The sequence below is a fragment of the Pollachius pollachius genome (assembly GCF_949987615.1).
Source record: "Pollachius pollachius genome assembly, chromosome: 2".
NCBI classification, from domain to species: Eukaryota; Metazoa; Chordata; class Actinopteri; order Gadiformes; family Gadidae; genus Pollachius; species Pollachius pollachius.
In genome coordinates, this window is record NC_136935.1 from 41,285,210 (window position 1) to 41,307,493 (window position 22,284).

Here is a 22,284-nt window from a genome sequence, read left to right on the forward strand (position 1 = left end):
GACAGGTTTTTAATAGTATCACCAACATGGACTCCCTGATAATACCCCTTAGAAGCACAGAGGTGGAAGTGATGTCAGGAACATACTCGCACAACAGGATGCCATTCTCCAGACCACTGCGGAAGCCCTTGTCTCCAAAGCTTCTCCCTGTCACGGCCTGAGGTGCAGAGAGATGACAGGAAGCAAAGGCGGTGGTAATGGATTAGGATCAGAGTTGCTTTTCCTAATGTCTACCAGGAACTTGCTTTAAGCCGAGACCCTCTACTGCAATGTCATTACATTGCACTGGTCATTCCAAGCTACAGATTGTTGCACTCAGTAGAAGCAAAACTATTCATGGTCAAAGCAGATATTGGAAATTCTGGACTTTGGACTCAACCCTTTAGTGCGCTAACCACATAGGAAATATGCCTTTCAGCGCCCCAGTTTTGTGCCACATGTCATTCCGTCTCTTTCAACCCACATTCCTGCCCTGTTCTGTCTACAATGGCGGAATCCAGTGCAGCAAGTGTGGCCAGCCAACACAAACTCAATATATATAGTCTATATATACAGTATAGTCGACATCCTGAAGGATGGAATCATTTTCATTGTTGATTCAGATTAACTGAAGCACGTCAGGGCGTATCTATATTGTGCGTGCCATATCCATGCAAATCCCTAGCACTAACATTAAAACAACAAGTGGGTCTATATGGGGCACTGGTTCAAGTCTGATGGATTGTGTTTCGGTGTCCCTGGCCGGCAGTACCACTTGCCACGGCTCCCCCTTTTTGGAACCCCGGATGGAAAGGGCGCATGGAAAGGAACCAATATAGAGGAGTGACACCATTAACAGTGCAATGACACACTGGGCAGTGTCCTAATTCTGTTGTCTCAACATGCACGCTCATACACACAACTGATTTAGAAAGAGGGAGAGAATGAGAGAGAGAGAAAAAAAGACAGAGAGACAGAGAGAACAAAAGCAGCACAAAATGGTGCCAAACAAGTATTGTATTGAGGCATATTGTTTTTAGCTCAACCGGTTGGGTAAATGGTGAAAAGATGGGGTGAAAAGAGAGAAGGTTTGACTGCCGCAGGTCCAGACTTCTAATCCAGAATTAACCCAGATTATTGGATAGGGCACCATCAATTCACTGCAAGCACAGTTACTTCCTCCTTCGATATTCCCATGCATTTACTAGAAAACTGTGGTGTTTGATAAAGGCAATATATGTAGAAGTTATACAATAAAATATGGTTGCATGATATTTCCTCTCGTTCTCTTCTACATTATGTAATGAATACCTGGCAGAAATGTTAATTAGGGCAAGATTTACGTGTTACATAATTGGACAGATGTTTACTTTTCACGTGAAACCTTCCAGCATTTCTAACAAACACAAACACACACACCAACACAAACACAAACAAACCATCTGGCATGATGTTGTGTTATTAGGCTCGCCTGCGCCACTCTAAAACATTTACCACTCCCCCATGAATCATTAAGCATCCAGGGACACTACCGTGGAGAAGGAGGGCTGGACTACTTATCTGGTTGCCTTTAACATAGCTCCACGGGAAAGGAGGAAGGGTTTGTACTGGAATCTTACATATAAACATAAAATATATATACAATTACATTTGTAAATTATTTAGTGATAGACTGCTGTTTGTTACATGTTATTTGGCAGAACTATTGTACAATTTAGAATGGCAAAGATAATGGAGTCATAGGTTGGTCCTTTGGGTCAAATTAGGACATGAAACATCTATGCTTCCATGATTTAGTGTTTGTGTGTGTCCAACTGTGTGTGTGTGCGTGCGTGGGGGCGTTCATGCCCTGCATGGTAAATTGGAGGAGAGGACAGGAAAAAGCACTTTTGAGGAGTGTGTGTAAGACGGAGAGGGTTGAGTGAGCATCCATGTGTGTTGCATAAAGAACCCAAGCTAAAGGCCCCTAGGGAGTTTAAGTGCCAGTCTTCAGTAATTTGACCCCAAGCGGGACACACGCACACACACACACACACACACACACACACACACACACATTTCAGTTCCCCTCCAGAGTGGCTCACGGCTGGTCAGTGGGGGTGAATGGCAGCGGCAGATACCATTTAAATGTGGAGGAGGAAGAGGTGGTGGGTGTGTCAGTACAGAGGAGTAGGGTAAACAGCAGACAAGTACTTCTCTTAACGTGGCATTTAACAACTGCAGGGAGAGAGTACGGGTCGGACGGTAGAGGAAGAGATGCCAATGGTTGAGCACGAAGAGGATACAAAGGGTCAGACACTGACTTAACAACATATGTTCAATCACTAGGAAGGAAGTAAAGGATAGAGAGAGAGAGTGAGAAGAGAGAGAGAGAGAGAGAGAGAGAGAGAGAGAGAGAGAGAGAGAGAGAGAGAGAATACAAAAGTGTAGGAAGTTTTTACATGTTCCTGATGTTTGTATTCATTATTATCAGTGTGTACTTACTTAAGATAAATATTGGGCTGCATCCTGTATCATGTCTCGCCTGTCTCCTGTGTGACCAATTACAAACCTCCCCGCAAACTCTGCCAGAGTTCATTAAGGACAGAGAGGGATTTGCTACATTTTGAATGTCTGCGAGCAATGCTAACTCCACTGCCTGGCCTCACAGTGGGACTATCTTTGCACCAGTCATGACTCTAGCATCAAGGCTAAATACTTTGTCTCTCTCTATCTCTCATTAGGGCCAACCGCTGGTTGTCAGAAAGCCATCGGGTTGAGTTAATCTTCTTAGGTCTTTTGTGACATCTGGCACACATACCCTGGACATACAAGCACAGATGTAAGCAGAAATGTGCGCTGTAGCGCACATTTCCCCTGCTGATTCTCCATCTGCTGTGATTCCTGCTGTAACTTATTGTCCTGGTTTTCCCCCTCCAGGTTTGGCAGGTTACATCAAAAAGCCACATTGCATGGTGGGTTGAAATCATGACTGCCGTGGAGAGATTGCTCAGCGATGGATTGATTCTGACTCAGCTGGAATACGAGCCAATCCATCCTGTCTTCAAACAGATATGGATGCCTGTCCTGTGCCAGGGTGATTTCCTGGTCCGGCAATGTGGAGATATGTTGGTGTTACATAGACCCCCTGGTCGACGGCCCCTGGAGACAGTGACACCTGATAGGCTAGCCATGTTATGTTCCCATAGCGACCGGTGGCAGTGTCACCCAACCTGGGTGCGTCTCAAAAGTTTGTGTGTGCAATAACATACACAGCTGGCCAACACATGCCCACCCAACTATTCACGTGCACACACAAACACACACACACACACACACACACACACACACACACACACACACACACACACACACACACACACATGCTATTACGCGCATGCACGCACAAACACACAAATGCACAGGAATAACCTACAAAGAAAGCTGGGATACAAAAATACACATTTGCACACAAACAGGCAATGAAAGGTAATGGCATGCATGAATGCACCCGGACATACAAAGACCCACAAACACGTACATGCACTCAAGCACAAACACGCAAACTATTGAGACACATAGATTGTTGGGTGGCATAGTTAACCGAGGACCATGTCCACCTGTGTATGAATTCACTGCTTCAAAAATAGAGTGGTCCCGAGTCTCAAAATAACTGGGGAATTAGGGTGAAAGCGCCACACGGAAAATAACACAAATACCGTGACATAAGAGTCTGACCACAGGTTTAATGTATGACCTCGTAGATAAATTAGATCTATAACGGTGTGTGTTAGAACATCCTCATAGACACATATTATAATGTCACAATAGCACATTATCAAATAATCACATCTGTGTTACTGGTTCAATCCTAGCAGTGTGTTTCTATATATGCTTCGATTTTAAAGACCCAGTCTGCGAAATGGGTCATTTGGAGCTTGTGCCCCGGTGAAGACTATGTTTAACCCCGTAGGCTCACACAGGCCTTCTACAAGCACACTGATACGGATGGAGCAGGACGATTGAAATTCGTGTTTCACGGTTGGTGACAGACAGTCAGCGATGTAACAAACACAACGGGACGAATAATCTTCCTGGCCGACATCTACTCATTGAAGCATCTCTTGCGTGAATGCTGGCCTGGTTTCATAACCATGGCAACCGGAATGCCCTAGCGCCTGAAAAGGGGGCGTTATCTATCCTTGCGAGGAGAACATGGGCTCCTCTCTTGATCGACAAATCCCAGTAAACACACTCTTAATTTATATGTATTGGACCTGGATTTAACAGCCTATACTGGGCTATATGCAAACTTGTTGAATGATGGCCTATATGCGCGTGTCATTCTGCTGGACAACTACACGCAGAGGGAGAAACATGCAAAACAAGCACACGTGTGAGCGGATCCCCACACATTCCAGTAGGCAGCTGAACCCCCTGGTCCCGCATTGTCCACAGTCGCAGTAATCCGACACTAGGGACACCGCAGCGTACCCCAACAGGTGACGGTGCGCCGTTGTATTTATATATCCCACTCAGGACGCATCCGACTGTGCGGCTGCCCATTGCGTCTGCTAGGCTACTCTCTTTCTGATAAAAGTCTGCGTGTTGGATGACGCCGCTTACCTCGATCCATTCCTGCGCCTCCTGAAATGCGGGTTCAGGATGACTTGCTTCAATTGGCTCCGATTCGTTTTGTGTGGCATTTATTGATGCGTGGCTATCCGCGCTGGGACTAGTCATTTCTTTTTTAGGCTACCCAACACCAGGCCGGCTGGGTGCAAGAACAAACTATCCGGTATCAATGGGCGATTGTTAACGTGATACAGCCCCTTTCAGAAGAGTCGTGTTATTGTCGTCCAGTTAGGAACGATCCGTTATCCTCGTTTGAAACGGAGAACCTCAAGCAGAGCTCCAACAAGCGTAGGCCGGACCTATATGACGAATGTTCCTCGTGCGGCGGCAGAGATGGAGCGAGCTCCTGCTACTCCCACACACTAACACAAGCCAGCCGCTAAAAATAATGTCGTGCCGCGTAGCGCGAGTCGAACCCTACTGTCCATAGCGTCTGTAGCGCGCGCGTGTGGAGGAGGACGGGAATGCGCACAAGATAATCTGTATGGGGGGCGGGGGCGGGAGAAAGTGGCGTCTTTACAGCACGGTCCGGTTATATGTGTCTTTTTTATGATGTGATGCGCTTTTAATGGAAAACATGAAAAAAATATGCCATTCATTATATTTAACATGTACATAGCCGTTTCATCCACATGTAAAGAGCATATTTGCAAATATTCCTGTTGTAGCAAGCCAAATGCAAGGAGGACAAATATAATTCCCGATTAATAATGAAGTTGAATATAAAACTCAATATCACTACTTGTTTTGAACTGCTTTATTGAATAGTCACAACTGCATTGCCGACACCAAGAACAGAGAGGCTGCAAAAAGGTAAAGTATTTTAACACAGCCTAGAAATGCCATCACCTAAAAATTAACAGTATTACATCCCAAGAAACGGTTGTTTGGGCCCCTTCTTGTTCGGCAGTTTAGGATCAATGTAAACTAACATTTCACAATAAGGCAATTGTCAATAGCATACTGGTATGATCACAATTAGTATAATAACTTAACATCCAAAATAAAGTGCAATCTAACACAACTGTGGTCCGTAATTAACAAAAAAAAGGTAACCACCAGTTCATCCACCGACATAACCAGCATTTGTTCAAACACATTTTCAATACAAGCTTTGTTTTTCTCAAATTACAGTGCATAACTCACACCACTGACTACATCCAATTGTTTTTGGACAATCGAGTGACCTTTCCCCTTCCATCCGAATGTCCAAACAGCCTAAATCCAACTTTTAGAACCGTAACAGTTCTCTCGACATTCCTCTGATTTACTGGTATTCATAGCGTTGCCTCTGAAGGCACTTGTGCATCAGTATGTCTCGACTTAGAAAAATCACGGCTCAACAATAACAAACAGAAACTCAAAGTGATAAAAAAAAAATAGTAGTCGCATAAAAAGGCCTTTTTGCTACTAAGCAACAGTTGACAAGAGGCAGCATTCTTTCGTGAAATTGTTTAAATGTGGCAAGAAAACATTCTGCTTTGAGGGATTTTCTTGTTGAGCTTTGCAAGCATTGTGGAGCCATTTGTATCTATAGTGCATTTTCACGTATGTGTGTGTGTGTACCAGTCATTCTAACGTCGAGGTGAATCTTTGATTCCTCATGTGTGCTTGGTGTAATGTAGTGTTACTTTGAAACGACACCCAGCAATCCCTGATGAGTTTAAGCGTGACAAAGTGCCACTGCAGAGAAGCGAACTTCACCTTTCTCTCTTTCCATGAATCCACGACACACACTTGCAGCATCCTGCAGAGATACCAAGGAAAATGAGTTCAGTTGGTTGTTTAAAAATAATGATGTTTGTATAAGCAGTTCCCTCTGGTGGTAGCATAGTTACAGTACAACTAGGGAGGCCGTGAAGGATCTTGTATGAGGGTGAGTAAGTACTGTACAGGTCACGTGTTTCAAAATCCACAGGATAGTGTGTTAAAGTGCCAAATATAAACAGCTGAATTAAACCTTAATAATTTTTAACTGAAACTCAGAGACAAGTGTGGGACAGGGAGTATTGTACTAAAATGGTATGGCTGTGCAATGTGCATATGGTTCAACGCAGGAAGCATAAGTATTTGAATATCAGTGGTAGTGAATATAGAATAACATATCCTATCTTATCTTAACATAGGGAATTTACTGCAGCAACAGTTCAACAACAGCTGAATATTACCGCTAAGAACGAGTCATCCTTGGTGGATCCGTGTGATACAGGTCCATCCATTCGTCCATCTGGAAAGAGATTATCATCCATCACACAGTGAGCTTATACTTGTATATGAAGGCCGTAAGAACAATGATGTTCACTCACCAAGCTCTTGAAGCTTTCCATTCACATTGACGAAGGCAATGAAGTGGAAGTTCACTTTATCAGCTGCGGGCTGGAAAAAAGTCGAATGAAACAAAAGAAAATATTAGAATAAATGAATAACATCCAAAAGGATGTATTGAATAGGGGTTATTCTTCTTCTGAGTCTTACCCTGCACTGGCCCTGTGCTGCCACTTCGTCATGAGCCTCACGGATGGCCTGGCAATATAAATATTATAAACATTAGATATATCATCCTGCATAAATTAATTATATACAACTGTATAAGAGAAGAGTGAACAGACGTTTTTTGAAGTCCATTAGTACAACTGTAGTCTTCTAGGAGAAAAGTGATTTGATTAGGGCAGCATAGTAGACATTATGTCTACCGTATGTCTATATCTGCCTACATACACTCATGTAAAACTCAGCAGTTTGGTGCCCTCTAGGGGTGAGATGATGTAACAGACAACAAAGAGTTCTGCCGTTGACAAATTTTTAGATGTTGTTATTGATTAAGATGCATGCCCCCCCCCCGAAATTACTCAGTAGTACAGAACTACAGGTTGAAGCTTTATTACAACAATCCACTAAGAGTTGGATACTTCCGACGTCCGGAAATCCGGATGCAATGGTTTTGTTGAAGTAAAGTCAATGAGGATTTTTTGCCACCAGAAATCGGCTATGATGTAATAGGACGCAGTACCTGGTTCTTCTCTAGTTGTTTGGCACGGTCCTCAGCCGTCATGTCAGCAGTCTCATCCAGAAACTTCTTCAAATCAGAGTCACTGTCTATAGCGAACACACAATGTATTTCTTTTTGCACCTCATCACCATTGTAAATTAGGAGGACTTCCGAGGTTATATAAAAGGCAATTACATGAATATCCAATTCATAAAGACACCTAATAATGTCAACATTCTAAAACATTAGATTAAATGCGTACTCACTAAACTCCACTTTGCCTTTATTGTTGGCGACAGTGTGCAGGAGAGCGACGGTGCCACAGGAATTGACCACTGTTTGTTTCAGGAAGTAGACATCTGAATCCCCGGACAGCTTGTCTGTCTGCGTCTCTCTGAAAGACTCATGCTGATACACACACACACACACACACACACACACACACACACACACGAGAATGCTTGTTGATTCACATATGGTCCCATTGTGTATTTGTGATTCTGGTTGACCCCACCCTGAATCTGAATCATGCCGTCCCTCCATTCAATTAAATGATCGGTTACCTTCGGTGTTAGAGGGAAGAGCAGCATCAGGGCGCAGCAAGGGCTTGGGACAGTAGCTAAGGGCTCACCCTCCAGTCCCAAGACGTCAACAAAACGCCAGGATCCTCCCACGCCTAACTTGCTCAACATCTGATACATACAAAACACACACAGCGACAGGGGTGGTTGAGGGAACAAATTGTCTTGTTCTTTAGTCATTTAAATCGAAATTACTCATTCAGTGGGTCCTGGGCTGGTCCTCTGTCGATGGAGGCGCGTGGCGGTCCGACCACGCCCGCCTGGCCAGTGCACCCAGACACAGGGGCGCTAGACACGGGGATGCTGCTGTCATTTTCGGATGGTTTCCCCATCTTCATCTTTTCAGAAAATGTCTCAGTCGCCAATGTACCTTATTGTATTTGTCCAGCACATTTGTCGTTTATTTAGCCTAATTATTGCACTGTGAAAGACGACATGACTTACCCGGCTAATGTCTACAACACATTACCCGTTACAACAGCATGACTCAGCGTCTACCCACCTTGTTGAGCATCTGTAACGACAAAGACAAAATAATAGAGTTTAGTCGCTTCTTCAAGATATTCTCGTGCAAGACTAGAATATAAACCATTATTTGCCAGTCAAACCTCAGGGTTGATTTCCATTGGGTTCCACTCCATGTTGATAGTGTAAGCTAGCTCGGTTTGGGGGATAGACAACAACTCAGTCAGTCTCTGCCCAACGTTTCGTCTCTTTCGCTTGAGATTGTGCACGAGGTTCATGTGCTAACGGTCATATCCCATTTCAGTTTATGAGAGGGGTGGATTTCAGCGAAAATATAACATATGAGTAATTTGTTTACATCTGAAATAATATGTACACACAGTGTTGCAAATAAAATATACTTCGCTTATTGCAGTAGACAGGTGAAATAAAAATTGGGGTCATTTAAAAAGGACATTATTTTTCTCCCCCTCACATAATGGTAGATACCAAATAACGTGATGGTCGTAGAAAAAAACAAAAACACTTCTATAGAATGTTCCAGTCCATACAAATTTGTGAGTTTTACAAATAATCACCCAATAATCACTTCATATACAATGAAGTATAAAACTGAATTATTATTCTGAATAATTCCACCACCACATAAATCTATTGAACCATTCGTCCAACTCTCCACCCACCCATCAATCCAACTCTCCACCAACCCATCAATCCGTTCATCCATCCGTCCATCTATCCATTCAATATATACATAGATAAATACAAAGATACATAGATGCATTCCTCGTTCCTTCTCGAGATTTCTTCCTTGCTAATTAAGGCATTTTTTTCTTGCCCTCTTGGGGGATAGGATAAGGGGGATGTCATAAATATATGACCTGTTAATCCCTTTGAGACTGTACCGGTGATTAAGGGCTATACAAATAAAATTATATCATAGATAGATAGATAGATAGATAGATAGATAGATAGATAGATAGATAGATAGATAGATAGATAGATAGATAGATACCTACCTACCTACCTACCTACCCACACACACACACACACACATACACACATACACACATACATACATACATACATACACACACACACATACACACATACACACAGTCACATATTTAGTCAACAAACTCAAATTGCATTCTGGCTAATTGAGATTATTGAATTTTGTCAGGTAGGCCTACAACATTACATTTCCAGAATATTTACTCACACCATGGTTGCCAAGACAAAGGACCTAATCAAAAAAGGTCAGACAATATTTCCTTGTCGTCAGCATCTCTAATCGTATTGGGGATTTATATATCGGCATGGGTGGAATGATCAGATGACCACATTCTGGGTCCCAGGCACAATGTAGGGACTTCATACTGATGCTTTGTGCTCCTCTAGTGGGACTTACGCTAGGTGCCTCGATATGGAATGGGGTCTATTGTCATAGTGAATCACAGGCTCACTGAATACACTCCGGAATAAATGGGCATGGAATACAGGGTAATTAAATACATCCTCACAATACGTCCTCACAGAGTAGCATGTTTTTCAATGTCAATGTGTGGTGAGCTCAGGGTCTGGGTCGAACTCACGGTCTGACTATCTTTAGAAATTAGAGCAACACATTTTTTGCAGTGGCTGTGAACCAAATACATACAGGACTCAATATGGGATTCAGGGCAGTGGTTCCCAAACGTTTTGTGCCTGTGACCCCATAACCCTTTTTCGCAACAATCTGCGGTGAATGCTGTCTTCCACTTGTTCATTCTCTTTGACTCTTTGGGCTTACAAATTATAAAATAGGACCTTTCCAATAAGCCAATATGATATTTTTAAGAACTTGCTTTAGATGGAGATGTAAACCAATCTGTCTAAAAAGCACAATGTTATGGAAACCAAAGCATTATAATATACAACAAGAACTTATTTGAGAAAAAAATGTCCTAATCTGATACATTTGGCTGAAAAAGTAAGTAATGATTCATAATTTATAGATAGCCTATATCCTTGCAAAAGAAAGAGTATTTTCCTGAATAATTTGAGTCTCCTTATTTATTGATTTTGAGTAGGGCAGGAGATTAAATTGTAATCAGAGGGGAAGATAGCCCTCTCCAAACAGTATTGATCATAGAACATACCTGCAGGGAGCTCTCATCGATGTGTGTGTGTGTGTGTGTGGGGGGGGGGGGGGGGGGTGGGGGGGGGGGGAGTGCGTGTGTCAGAGAGAGAGAGATAGAGAGAGTGAGTTTGGGATGATGGATAAATACACAAAGGTGAGGTATGGAATGCTGCTCTTCTATAGAAAAGCGAGATGACAGAAGGGAGAGCCAACAACTCTGGAATGCAACATCTTGTTCTAAACTTCCTGCACTGTTACAGCAGAGGAAATTTAAATTAACCATTTACAGAAAGGTAGGCTCTCTTTCAGATTAGCTTTATTGATTGGCACCTCTTTATCTTTTCTAACTTTTTTGCTGTACAGTTCAGTGCAATAAATAAGGCTAGCTTCACAGAGGAGTAGATCAATCATTGACAGAACACAGAACAGACAAAGCTCTTTTGTTCAGACGTCATTGGCTTTTCTGTGACTTATTTGAAATGTCCTCAAGACAGTTGAGGAGAAAAGAGTAAAGAGACACTTCGGAGACTGCACAACAAAGGGACCAAGAAGAGGTGTATACTGTTTGCAGACAATCTACTAAAATGCCTATCCCAAAGCCCCACATTATTGTCAACGGCCCACCGTTAGCCACCGGCTGGGAGCGGAGCGTCGAGCTGTACGGTTGCCTATTCCTCCTGATCAGCTCCCTATTCGCGGTTCTAATGTAGCTCCTACTGAGAGAGTTACGGCGCTTTGATACGCTGACCCAAACCGTCCTATCGAAGGCTAAAAAGCTGCGATAATAAATAGTAATTGCTCTGTTTGTTGTTGTTTTTGTATGCTCTTCTTTATGATTCAAGTGTCGGCTGGCCTGTATACACGTTGTAACCTGGATGTATGTTTATGGATTACATCAGTAAAACAACTCGAAAAGAAAGTGTCCACCCACTGAGACAGTGTTTGAACACGAACCGTGTCCTGCGCGGGTTGAACATCATTTCCCAGGATGCCTCGAGAGAAGTCTGCCGTGCGCGAGGTCGTCGTCACCGGGGTGTGGCCCAAACTCACACGCACGGGACTGACTTTTTCTACTGAGCGTCGCCCCCTCAGCGCCCTTCTCTCTCTCTCCTTCTTCTCTCCTCAACCATCTACTCGTCTGCGAGATCGGTGACTTTGTAGCCGTATCCAGCGACACTTAACTCAAAGGTGAGTCGCTTCACTTATGGAATGACAACTGTTATAGGCTGCAGCTCTAGCCAGTGTAGCCTACTGTTTTAAACGCCCTGGTGGAGGTACGGGGCCAGGGGCTACCTGTTTAGAGAATGGAGCCACGTAGGGTCTGATGAAGTCTGACAGAACGATCGTGGACAAAGTCAAAGCAATGAGAATTTAAACTATTATTGATTATTCTTTCGGCAAGCACTGCTCATCCTTTTGAGTTCGTTACATTTGTGAAAAGAAATAGAAAAAGATAAACGGTACAGTCTGCTTTTACTCATCTTTCGTTTCATTTCCCTATTTATTTTTTTGACAGACGACCTTTCTCTGTTGAATCAAACCCGGGACAAAGTCAAAATGGTAAGTTATATTAACCATCTTAACTAAAAAAGTTCACAGCTTTGGTGAATATGTCACATAATACATGTGGAATTCCGTTATTTATGCAAATGTTGGCTCCATTACATATTATTCTAATTCTTGCGTCTATAATCAAGTACCTATAAGACAACGCCCTCTTAACTCTAAACTGATAATCCGCAAATTGTATCTGCTTTGGAGGGGGCGTATCTCGCTCGGTTAAACTTTATCCAAATAGTGACCACAAGTAAAGTAATCTAATGTCAGAACTTCGTGCATTCTTATTCTTTTTGTTTATAAACGTTGTCTGTTAAAGAGAGAGCGATTGCGCTTCAGAGGGAATCGCCTTAGCATAGCGGATACATTTGGGGAAATTTAAGTGCGTGACTCATAGGCTCCTTTCCATCTGGATAGACCTCTGTCTCTACCTCTCTCTCTCTCTCTCTCTCTCTCTCTCGCTCTCTCTCTTGCTCTCTATCGCTCTCTCTTTATCCCGCTCATTTCCATGTGTTTTTCATATGCCGTTGGCGGTCGCCCTCCCTCTTTTAAAGGAGCATTGTGTCTGGTCTGTCTGTTACGAGAAGCTCCAGTACAGATTCTGTTTTTCCACCAAAAAGTGTTGCCCTATTAATTACTGTTAATACATTTTCCAGAGTGTTCAGTGCTTGTTAAGTGCTATTTTATAAAACAGGTTGAGTAAAAATAAATAGGAAAAAATACCAAAGTAGACCTAAACAATGGAAAACTTTTCACATATTTACATGATGTCTAAATTCTTGAGATCAGCGTGAGAATAAGAAGTGGGCTCATACAGCTTCCCTATTTTCAGTTCATAGAGGAAGCTTCTGGAGCTTTAAAGCTTTGTAAATTATTAAGTTGTTAGCAACTGTTTTTTCTTTGCTGATTTTGAAAAACAGTGCACAGCACAACTTCCCCCCAAGTTACAAGTCATGTGTGCCCATAGTTCCATTGTCATCATGATAGAAAGGAGCGTCAAATGTATAGCGGTTCTCTCGGTTACCATTGATCTTGTCCCTGTTTGTCTCCTGACACGATAATTTGTGTCAGGAGGAGTGCATCTTGCTTGGCACCTCTCCCGTGATGATGTCTATCCTCAGTGTAGAAAAATGAATGTCCCATGGACATTCCTTGTTAGGATGACATGTTAGGCTCTCTCTTGGCATTCCTTGTATTCTTAGGCGTAGTTTATTCCAGAACATTCCCGTGGTTTTTACTTCCAAACATCATCCGTCAAAGTGGACGCCCATCCACTCCTCATAGCCTGAAAAAGGACCTGGATCTCATTCTACTCTAAGCAGCTGTACTTCTCAACTGTTGCTGCGTTAAAAGGAATCATTGTTGGATAGGATCCTCCAGGAGCCAGGGGCTCTTGATCATAGTGATTTAAGGGCTTATCTACATATCTGTCTATATCAGTTCTATAAATTACCAAAAGATAAGGTGTTCCTAAAAAGTATTAAACACACATCTTGCATGCATGTTAGTGCACAATCAATATACTTACATTTTTTACCCTGCATTAATCATTAAATGTTATGTCAATGTCAAGGATCTTCTGCTTGGTTTTAATTTGGTTTTATTAGGGTTAGCCCTATATATATCATGAGTAAATATTTGCTACAAAGACCACATTGAGCGATCACTATCTAATCACGTCCGAAACAGCCTTTCCCATTTACAGCCTTACGTAATTTCTCTCAACGGACGTTTTTATCAAAACCATTTGGGGAACCAGTTGCGATGTGTGGATTGTTGTAACATGTCATATTAGTCAATGAGCTTCTCATCATGTCATATACCCTTCATCCCCCCAGGCCGGTAGAGGAACCATCAAAGCTAGTGCTAACTTCAAGGCCGAAGAGGATGCAGGGACGCTGTACAAGGCCATGAAGGGACTGGGTAACTAGACTTAACTTTCCTCTAGGCCGATAGGTATTTGTTTGCTGTCTGTGGAACCTGTAAAGAACGCTGTCCTAACGCTGTCATTCGATACTGCTGAGGGCGGCTGTCCGGACTTTGGCCCCGGTCAATATACGTCCCGAAGTAGCAGCCGGCTGATGGCTAATTAGGACCCTTTCAACAGCATGTAATCTCAGGTGTCAACATGGAGCCTTTTCCACAGTACTCCTCCTGCATAAGAGCAATTGTTGTTATTTAAACATCACTAATAATGTGTTATCTTCCTGAGGCAACATAACTCCAGAGCAAACCTGTTATTAGGTTTGCTGGTTAAAAAAACAAACAAATGTTTATGTATTTAAGTTAAGATGTTGGTAAGGTAAATAAAGGAACATGTTAAACTTGTTTACAAGAACCCGAGGCTCACGAGCTGTGTAACTATGGTGTTTGTTGTCATAGGTACCGATGAGGACTCTATCCTGCAGTTGTTGACGTCTCGCAGCAATGCTCAGAGGCAGCTGATCAAGGCTTCATACAAGACCCTGCACGGAAAGGTGAGGCCAAACGATCACAGAGCGATGGATTGGGTATAGGACTAGGAAAAACATGAACACCAAACCATCATTCATAGAAAATCTATAGGTACAAAAAACAGCATTGGGGCACGTATAGAGAATCACATATAGAGTGCATATAAGCTGTTTTCGAAATCGATCCCTATCACGGATAAAGTGCACTATATAGGGTGCTCGCCATTTTGTAGTGGTGTTTGAATTCTCAGTGGTTAATTTCATGCAAGTGGACTTAAAATACCCAAAATTTGAGTGTACATACAATGTTCCCTACATGTTACTCCCGTATACTACAATGCAATGCGGTCGTGTTTTTCCGGAGGAGAAGAAGAAGCTGAATAACCGTGAAAAAGAAAACATTTAATGATGGAGTCTCCGGCTTTCGTTTAGAAATGTAAACAATTTATTTGGGATTTAACATAGAAAATTGAACATTCAAAATTAATAAAAAAAAACTTGATCAAGGAAATGTAACATTCAACATCAATACAGCCTCCAGCTTTCCTCGTGAGTGCCCGGTTTGTTTACATGATGTGGGCGCATCTGTCTACGTCACACAAATACCCGGCGCATTTACTGACGCAAATGACATTTAGAAATGTTCAGCGTAGTGCCCGAATTCTCGTTTGTTCGTTCCCTATATAGTGCACTATATCATGAACCCTATATAGGGAATAGTGAATAGTGAATAGGGAACGATTTTGAACACAGCTATAGTGTATAGCTGTGCATATGACCGCCAATCAGCAACATAAACTATATATACCTATATATAGATTTACATTTCCAAAGCATGCAAAAAGTAAGATTCGATTCTAAATAATTGAAAATCAAAAAAGGTTCACGCAACGAATGGTACTGAACTGAGACTGTATGTGTGGGACGGTATGTGTCGATTCAATAAATCGGGGATGTCCATGTAAAAGATAAGGCATACATTACAGTGAACGTCTCCGTCTCAGGATCTCATCGATGACCTGAAGGGGGAGCTGGGAGGGAAATTTGAGACCCTGATTGTGGCTCTGATGACCCCGCCCCTCGCCTATGATGTGGAGGCACTGCGCAACGCCATCAAGGTAGGCGCCGTTGTAAACCAATGACTGAATAAAAAAAACACCACCTGCCAGAAAATGACCTCTGACCCTTCTGTGCCACGTCAGGGGGCAGGCACTGATGAGAAGGTCCTCGTGGAGATCCTGGCTTCCAGAACATGCCAGCAGATCAAGGATATTGTTGCTGCCTACAGACAGGGTAAAACAAATGGCCATTTCCCACTGTTTACACACTGTCAAGTCCTTGGATGTTATTAGCTATTGGTAGTTATGGTTATGAGCTGATATGTGATCAGCAATGTGGGCCACTTATTTCATGTGCCAAAGAAACCCTAAAACCTAAAACCTACTCTGTGTGTGTGTGTGTGTGTGTGTGTGTGTGTGTGTGTGTGTGTGTGTGTGTGTGTGTGTGTGTGTGTGTGTGTGTCTGTGTCTGTCTGTCTGTCTGTCTGTCTGTCTGTCTGTCTGTCTGTCTGTCTGTCTGTCTGTCTGTGGATGGGTGTGTGGGTTTCAGAGTATGATGATAATCTGGAGGAGGACATAGCTGGGGATACATCAGGTCACTTCAAGAGACTGCTTGTTATTCTACTCCAGGTACTTCTACCTTACTCTATTCTACTGCTGTACTCCGTACTGTTTTAATCTACTCTAAATCACCAACTACAAGTTTGGCATTAACAGTGACTTCTTGATCCTAGTTTAGTTCTACTCTATTCGGTTATTTTCTATGCTACCATACTCTACTCGATTATAATAAACTCTATTATAATTATATTATAATCTTTCTCTACTATATACTCTATTCTATTATACTCTTCTCCATTATATTTTACTACACTCTTCTCGACGGTACTAATAGCAGAATACTCTTTGTTCCAGGCTAGCAGACAGCAGGGGGTCCAATCAAACACCATTGAGGCTGATGCTCAGGTGAGTTCCTGGCATGTTCAGACCGCTCTTAAGTCAATATTCCCTTAGCCGTATCAATGGTGCCTTTGAATATGATCCGTTTTCAAATGGGTGTGACTGTCACGTGTATCTGGCTCCGAGCAATTGTATATGCTTCCCTCTGGTGGCCGGATTATGTAAGGCACAATAATGTTACATGACCGGTTCCCTCATATCATGAGAAACACATTCAACATGTTTTACCTGGCCCTGCTGATTAATCATCATTCAGAATTTGTTCTGATGAAATATCTAGATTTGAAACCAGTTGTTTAGGGAGTTGACTCTGGGGTGTGTTCCCATGGTTCCAGGCCCTGTTCAAGGCAGGCGAGTCGAAGTTTGGGACTGACGAACAGGCCTTTGTCACCATCCTGGGAAACAGGAGCGCCGAGCATCTCAGGAAAGGTTAGTGTGTGTCTGCATGTGTGGGTTTGGATGTGTGTGTGTGTGTGTGTGTGTGTGTGTGTGTGTGTGTGTGTGTGTGTGTGTGTGTGTGTGTGTGTGTGTGTGTGTGTGTGTATGTGTGTGGGTCTAGGCGTGTCTGTTTGTGTTTGTTCTAGAGTGTGTATGAACTTGAATAATATTTCACAATTTGAAGAATATCAAGAAGTCCTGCTGAAGCTTGTGTGTGTGTGTGTGTGTGTGTGTGTGCGTGTGTGTGTGTGTGTGTGTGTGTGTGCGTGATCCAGTGTTTGATGCCTACATGAAGCTGGCTGGGTACGAGATGGAGGAAAGCATCAAGAGGGAGACGTCTGGAAATCTGGAAAGCTTGCTGCTCGCCGTTGGTATGTAACACACACACACACACACATAAACCTGTTTTTATCACATTGTGAGGAACACCAACTGGCCGCTGCCTCATTGGATCCATCCTTCATGAAGGGTCTAGAGACATGATTTTAACTGCTAAATCCATTATCAATTTATGTGAACACAGAATTGACTTGGAACATCCAAAACTCCCTCATAAATTTAAACTCTTTTTAAAAGAAAAAAAAATCGTGACAAGCCTTTCATTTAAATTATGTTGGATTGAAACCTTAAAAGGGACATATTATGAAAAAAACACTTCCTGGGATTAGGGGTGTTGTTTTGGGTCTCTGGTGCTCCCACAAGCATACAAACTTTGAAAAAGTCTGTACATTAATTTTTGAGTGAGATATGCATTTCTGAAAGTACCCCGCCTACAGTTACCAAACGAGCGAGTCAGTTTCGATGCCCCCTCCTACGTAGGAAGGGGGCACATTTGAATATTGCCTACCACTTTCCCACCCCCCTCCAATCCGAGCATAGCTAAGATCTTGTGGACCAGCGGACAAGCAGCTCGGGCGGTGGGCGCTCTGCGGCAGCCCGGCAGCTCAGCTCCGAGAGTACAAACCCTTTCTCCTCCATGTCGCGGTTCAATGTGGACTTCAGAGAGTCGAGGCCAAAGTTCCTTTCCCCCAATTCTTCTCAACCATGGCCGAGATAACCCCCACTACGAGTCTTTACTTGTTGTGGAAGTACACGAGACATCAGACGCAGTCTTTATGATTCATAATATAATATAATATAACTACCTATATATTATTATTATTATTATTATTATTATATTATATTATATTGTATTATATTATATTATATTATATTATATAGAGCTCCAGGAGACCGCAAACGGCAACAATCCCTTCTCCTCCATGCTGTGGTTCAGTCTGACAGCTCATTGGTCAATGGGCAGCAGCTCATTTGCATTAAAGCTTCAGACACCAGAAACAGCGCATTCTGAAGGGACTGAAACAGAGGGGAATAGCAATAGGCGAGATTTTTTCAGATAGATTTTAACAGCTTCAAAATCATGTTTTCTGGAACTCATATACTATGTTTACTTCAAAAATCTGCGTCTTCTGACATCATTAGTGGTCGTGTCCGCCTAGATGTGTGCTGGATAGATCAGTCTACCGGCCTACCCGGTGGACTCAAGCAAACGTTCATCAACGCTCATCTATCTAGCACACATCTAGGTGGAAACGCCCACTAATGATGTCAGAAGACGTAGATTTTCAAAACAGCTTGTAACTGCTAATCACACTCACACCTAGTATAATATGTCCCCTTTAAAAAAAAAATGCACCAGGCATATCAGCAGACAGTTTTGTATTGCACTGACCTCCAGAGGTTTGATGTGTTGTTTTAATGTCTTCCTTCTCAGTGAAGTGTGCCCGGAGTGTCCCCGCCTACTTTGCAGAGACCCTGTACTACTCCATGAAGGTAAACGCACCATCTCTCTCTTTAACCTTCACCGCTGTCAAACCCTCCTCTCAACTCAATGGGAGGAGGGTCCTTTCGTTAGATTCCCCAAGAATTTAGCACTGACCAAAACCAAAAGTATCCTATAGAAGGTCAAACTGGTTCTTTATGATGACTTGGGGGTACCTAGTATGCACCATGAAAATCGTCTATCACAAAGACACTGAATTGAAATCAGGTCTGAAACCTCCAACAATTTACCACTCTATACCACTGATTCTTTCTGAGGAAAGAACTGAAGTGTTTCCCTCTCAAGGTCCCAGCTGAGAACTGAGAAACACGACAACAAACCCTAATTAATAGCAAGAGGGAAACATAAAGCAGGTGCACCTGGTTCGCCATACCAGGAAAAATGGCTGAAAACCAAATAAGCTAAATTACAAAATAAAGCGTTTCATAACACATGCATACTTTCTCCAGAACATCTTTGTATAAAATAAAGTATTCCAATTGTCTATGTTGTAAACGTTTTCAGGCAGAAATGTTGATTGAATGACACCTTAACGTGTATGTGTGTGGGTCTGTTGCGTGTCATGTTTTCACACGTATCACCCGCGGTATTCTGTAATGGAGCAGGGTTTAGGAACCGACGACAACACCCTGATCAGAGTGATGGCCACCCGCAGCGAGGTCGACATGATGGACATCAGAGCTCACTACAGGAGGCTGTTCGCTGGCTCCCTGCACGCTGCCATCAAGGTGGGTGTGCCCACACATACTGCATGTCATGCTACAGACACACACACGCGTTTATTCATTCACATATATTATTATATATTTATATTTAGGGCATTTAGCAGACGCTTTTGTCCAAAGTGACATAAAACCGCTCATACATGCATCAACACCGACGGTGGGGTCAACCATGCAAGGCGACAGCCAGCTCGTCAGTAGCATTTAGGGTTAGGTGTCTTGCTCAAGGGCACCTCGACACTCAACACTCGGAGGAGCCAGGATTCGATTTAGCAACCTTCCGGTTACAAGTCAACTCGCTCTACCTCCTGAGCTACTGACAGCCGTTTACATATGTATATGTACATATGTACTATGTACATCAGGGGGGCCCAAATTCTTCCCAGTGGAGGGCCAAAATGTAATCGTGGGGAGGCTCGTGGGTCAAAATCTAAATCTTCCAGTATATTTAGTCAAATATGTGGGAGGCGGCTGAACAGGATAGGAGCTCAACAGCGCCACCCTACCATCAATGTATCACAATGTTATTCTAGGGTCAGGAATGGAAGTGCACCAATAAATAATATTCAATGAGAGCGAGCGCAGATTCCGAGCGCTGATGGCGGAAAACAATAATATATACAGTGGGTAAGGCGCGGGCCAAATGAAATCGGTCGCGGGCCAAGTTTGGCCCGCGGGCCCCAAATTGGGCAGCCCTGATGTACATAGTATGTGTGGCCATGCACACGTACACACCCAAACACATATATACATCCGTACCCACAGATACACACACTCACACATGCACAAATTATAATGCAGACATTCAGAGCATGATATTAAGTGTGTGTTTTTGCATATGTGTGTGTGTGTGCTCTACAGGGCGATACCTCTGGTGACTACCGTAAGGCCTTGCTCCTGCTCTGTGCAGGAGATGATGAGTAAGCAGCACCACCAAGCCTGGTTAAAGAAGGACCTGAAGTGCCTGGTCCCTGTCTGCCTGTAAGACAGTCCATTACCCAAACTTAGGAAGACATTCTCACAATACAACGCGTGTTACTCACAGGACGTGTATGCACAACTTCTCAAAAAAGTATCTCTTTGAAGGGTAGCTAACATTTTGATGATACCAAAGAAGTTTTGAGGTCCACTAATGGCAATATGATGTTTATGTTTCAAACCAAAATATCGGATTATCTTTGTATGCACTTTGTATTTACAATCCAAAAGAATGTCCATTTTTAACTCACTTGTTATCTTGAGGGTCAACTTTACCCCATTCGATGTTTAACCTCTAACCTCTAAATAAATATAAAGTTAACATAATTGTTTGTTCTCAATGTCCTGTTCACATTTTGAATTCATCAGTGTTCTTGGGTTCGATTTGACTGGGGTCTGTTTGAGATGTATAAAACCTAAGAGCCTCAAAGATTGTACACACTTTTATTTTGGTTGTTTTGGATGACATTGAGGTCACTATTACATGCAATTTTATTATTTTCATAAAACAGCCATTTGCATTAGGGTCCTAACATAGCACCACTGACAGCTACACACGATGGTGGAAGAGAACTGCTTATAAAAGCTTACACAGCAGCCTTCTAAACCATTTCTCAGAGTGCTCTGTGTGCCCTCTCTTCATGCTCTCTCTCAAATATAAAATGGCAACAGGTATTCTGGACATATTGACCCCTATGATAAACTATGTTAGTAATGTGAAGATAACAGAACGGTTAGCTAACCGAAGTCGTTGCTACTGATCTACTACCTCAGGTTGGCCGATAGATGGAGCTAGAACCCCTCGGTTAGAATGAGGAGAACGTTTGGACCGACCTCCGTCACATCAGCAGAATACCTCAGGCAGTAGGCTATTTGTGATTTCAGATGATCCTGTTGCTAGAACAACAGATAGTGATTGAGGTCTACATTGCTTACTTGTATGCCTTTCCTCTCCAAAATACACACATCAACAAAAGTTAGGTTGGAGTTGAAGTCTGTTTTACCCAGTTATACCTTGTTTATGCAGTAAATGCTTCACATCGGGGACTATACATATGATCCGCAGCGCTTACGTAGAAGTTGTGGCATATTTAATGATTATATAGATTTACATTTAGATTATAGATGATATAGCTGTATGTATTATCTGTTTATTTATCTGTTTTAGGTCTTATAGAAGGTAACTTAACACAATTAAAAAGACAGGCATTAGACCTTATTGAATGGGTGGAGGGCCTTCTGCCTATTTGTATTATAAACAAGGGTCAAGCCAGGTCCTGTTCAGACCTAGGCTGATCAGCTAACTGTTCCCGGTCACGGAAGCGGTTGATTGTTATTACGGTAACTATCAGCCAATAACAGGAGCTGAAAAGAAGGGTGTGAGCTCAGGCCACCTCTAGTCACAAGATTAACAATGACTAGACTCCACCCCTGCCCTGTGTGTAAGTGTGTGTGTGTGTGTGTGTGTGTGTGTGTGTGTGTGTGTGTGTGTGTGTGTGTGTGTGTGTGTGTGTGTGTGTGTGTG

At 42.7% G+C, this 22,284-nt stretch overlaps 2 protein-coding genes across 3 annotated transcripts; one reads left to right on the forward strand and one right to left on the reverse strand.

The window, feature by feature from the left end:
• Positions 1-6,256: 6,256 nt before the first annotated feature.
• Positions 6,257-8,906, reverse strand: uchl1 (ubiquitin carboxyl-terminal esterase L1 (ubiquitin thiolesterase); the record flags this gene model as incomplete). The annotated part of the gene is made up of 9 exons (XM_079728915.1): positions 6,257-6,340; positions 6,762-6,820; positions 6,900-6,969; positions 7,069-7,116; positions 7,604-7,689; positions 7,849-7,990; positions 8,146-8,274; positions 8,666-8,677; positions 8,772-8,906. 9 exons carry the CDS (start codon positions 8,904-8,906, stop codon positions 6,257-6,259), a joined length of 765 nt encoding a protein of 254 aa, XP_079585041.1.
• A 2,899-nt stretch (positions 8,907-11,805) lies between these two features.
• On the forward strand, positions 11,806-21,086 carry anxa5b (annexin A5b). Of its 2 annotated transcripts, none has more exons than XM_079728910.1 (13): positions 11,806-11,938; positions 12,267-12,310; positions 14,146-14,230; positions 14,690-14,784; positions 15,765-15,878; positions 15,963-16,053; positions 16,369-16,448; positions 16,734-16,784; positions 17,114-17,207; positions 17,492-17,587; positions 18,991-19,049; positions 19,662-19,787; positions 20,643-21,086. In XM_079728910.1, the coding sequence occupies exons 2-13, from the start codon at positions 12,308-12,310 to the stop codon at positions 20,703-20,705; spliced, it is 957 nt and encodes a 318-aa protein (XP_079585036.1). In that variant the 5' UTR covers positions 11,806-11,938; positions 12,267-12,307; the 3' UTR covers positions 20,706-21,086. The 2 variants fall into 2 exon arrangements, with proteins under 2 accessions (XP_079585036.1, XP_079585037.1); XM_079728911.1 differs by having other exon boundaries at positions 19,665-19,787.
• Positions 21,087-22,284: the final 1,198 nt, after the last annotated feature.

What these genes read in the sequence shown, in the direction of transcription:
- anxa5b (XM_079728910.1), top strand. An exon ending in AAGCTTGCTGCTCGCCGTTG is followed by an intron (nt 17,588 to 18,990) that starts GTATGTAACACA and finishes CTTCCTTCTCAG; the next exon opens with TGAAGTGTGCCCGGAGTGTC. An exon ending in CCCTGCACGCTGCCATCAAG is followed by an intron (nt 19,788 to 20,642) that starts GTGGGTGTGCCC and finishes TGTGCTCTACAG; the next exon opens with GGCGATACCTCTGGTGACTA.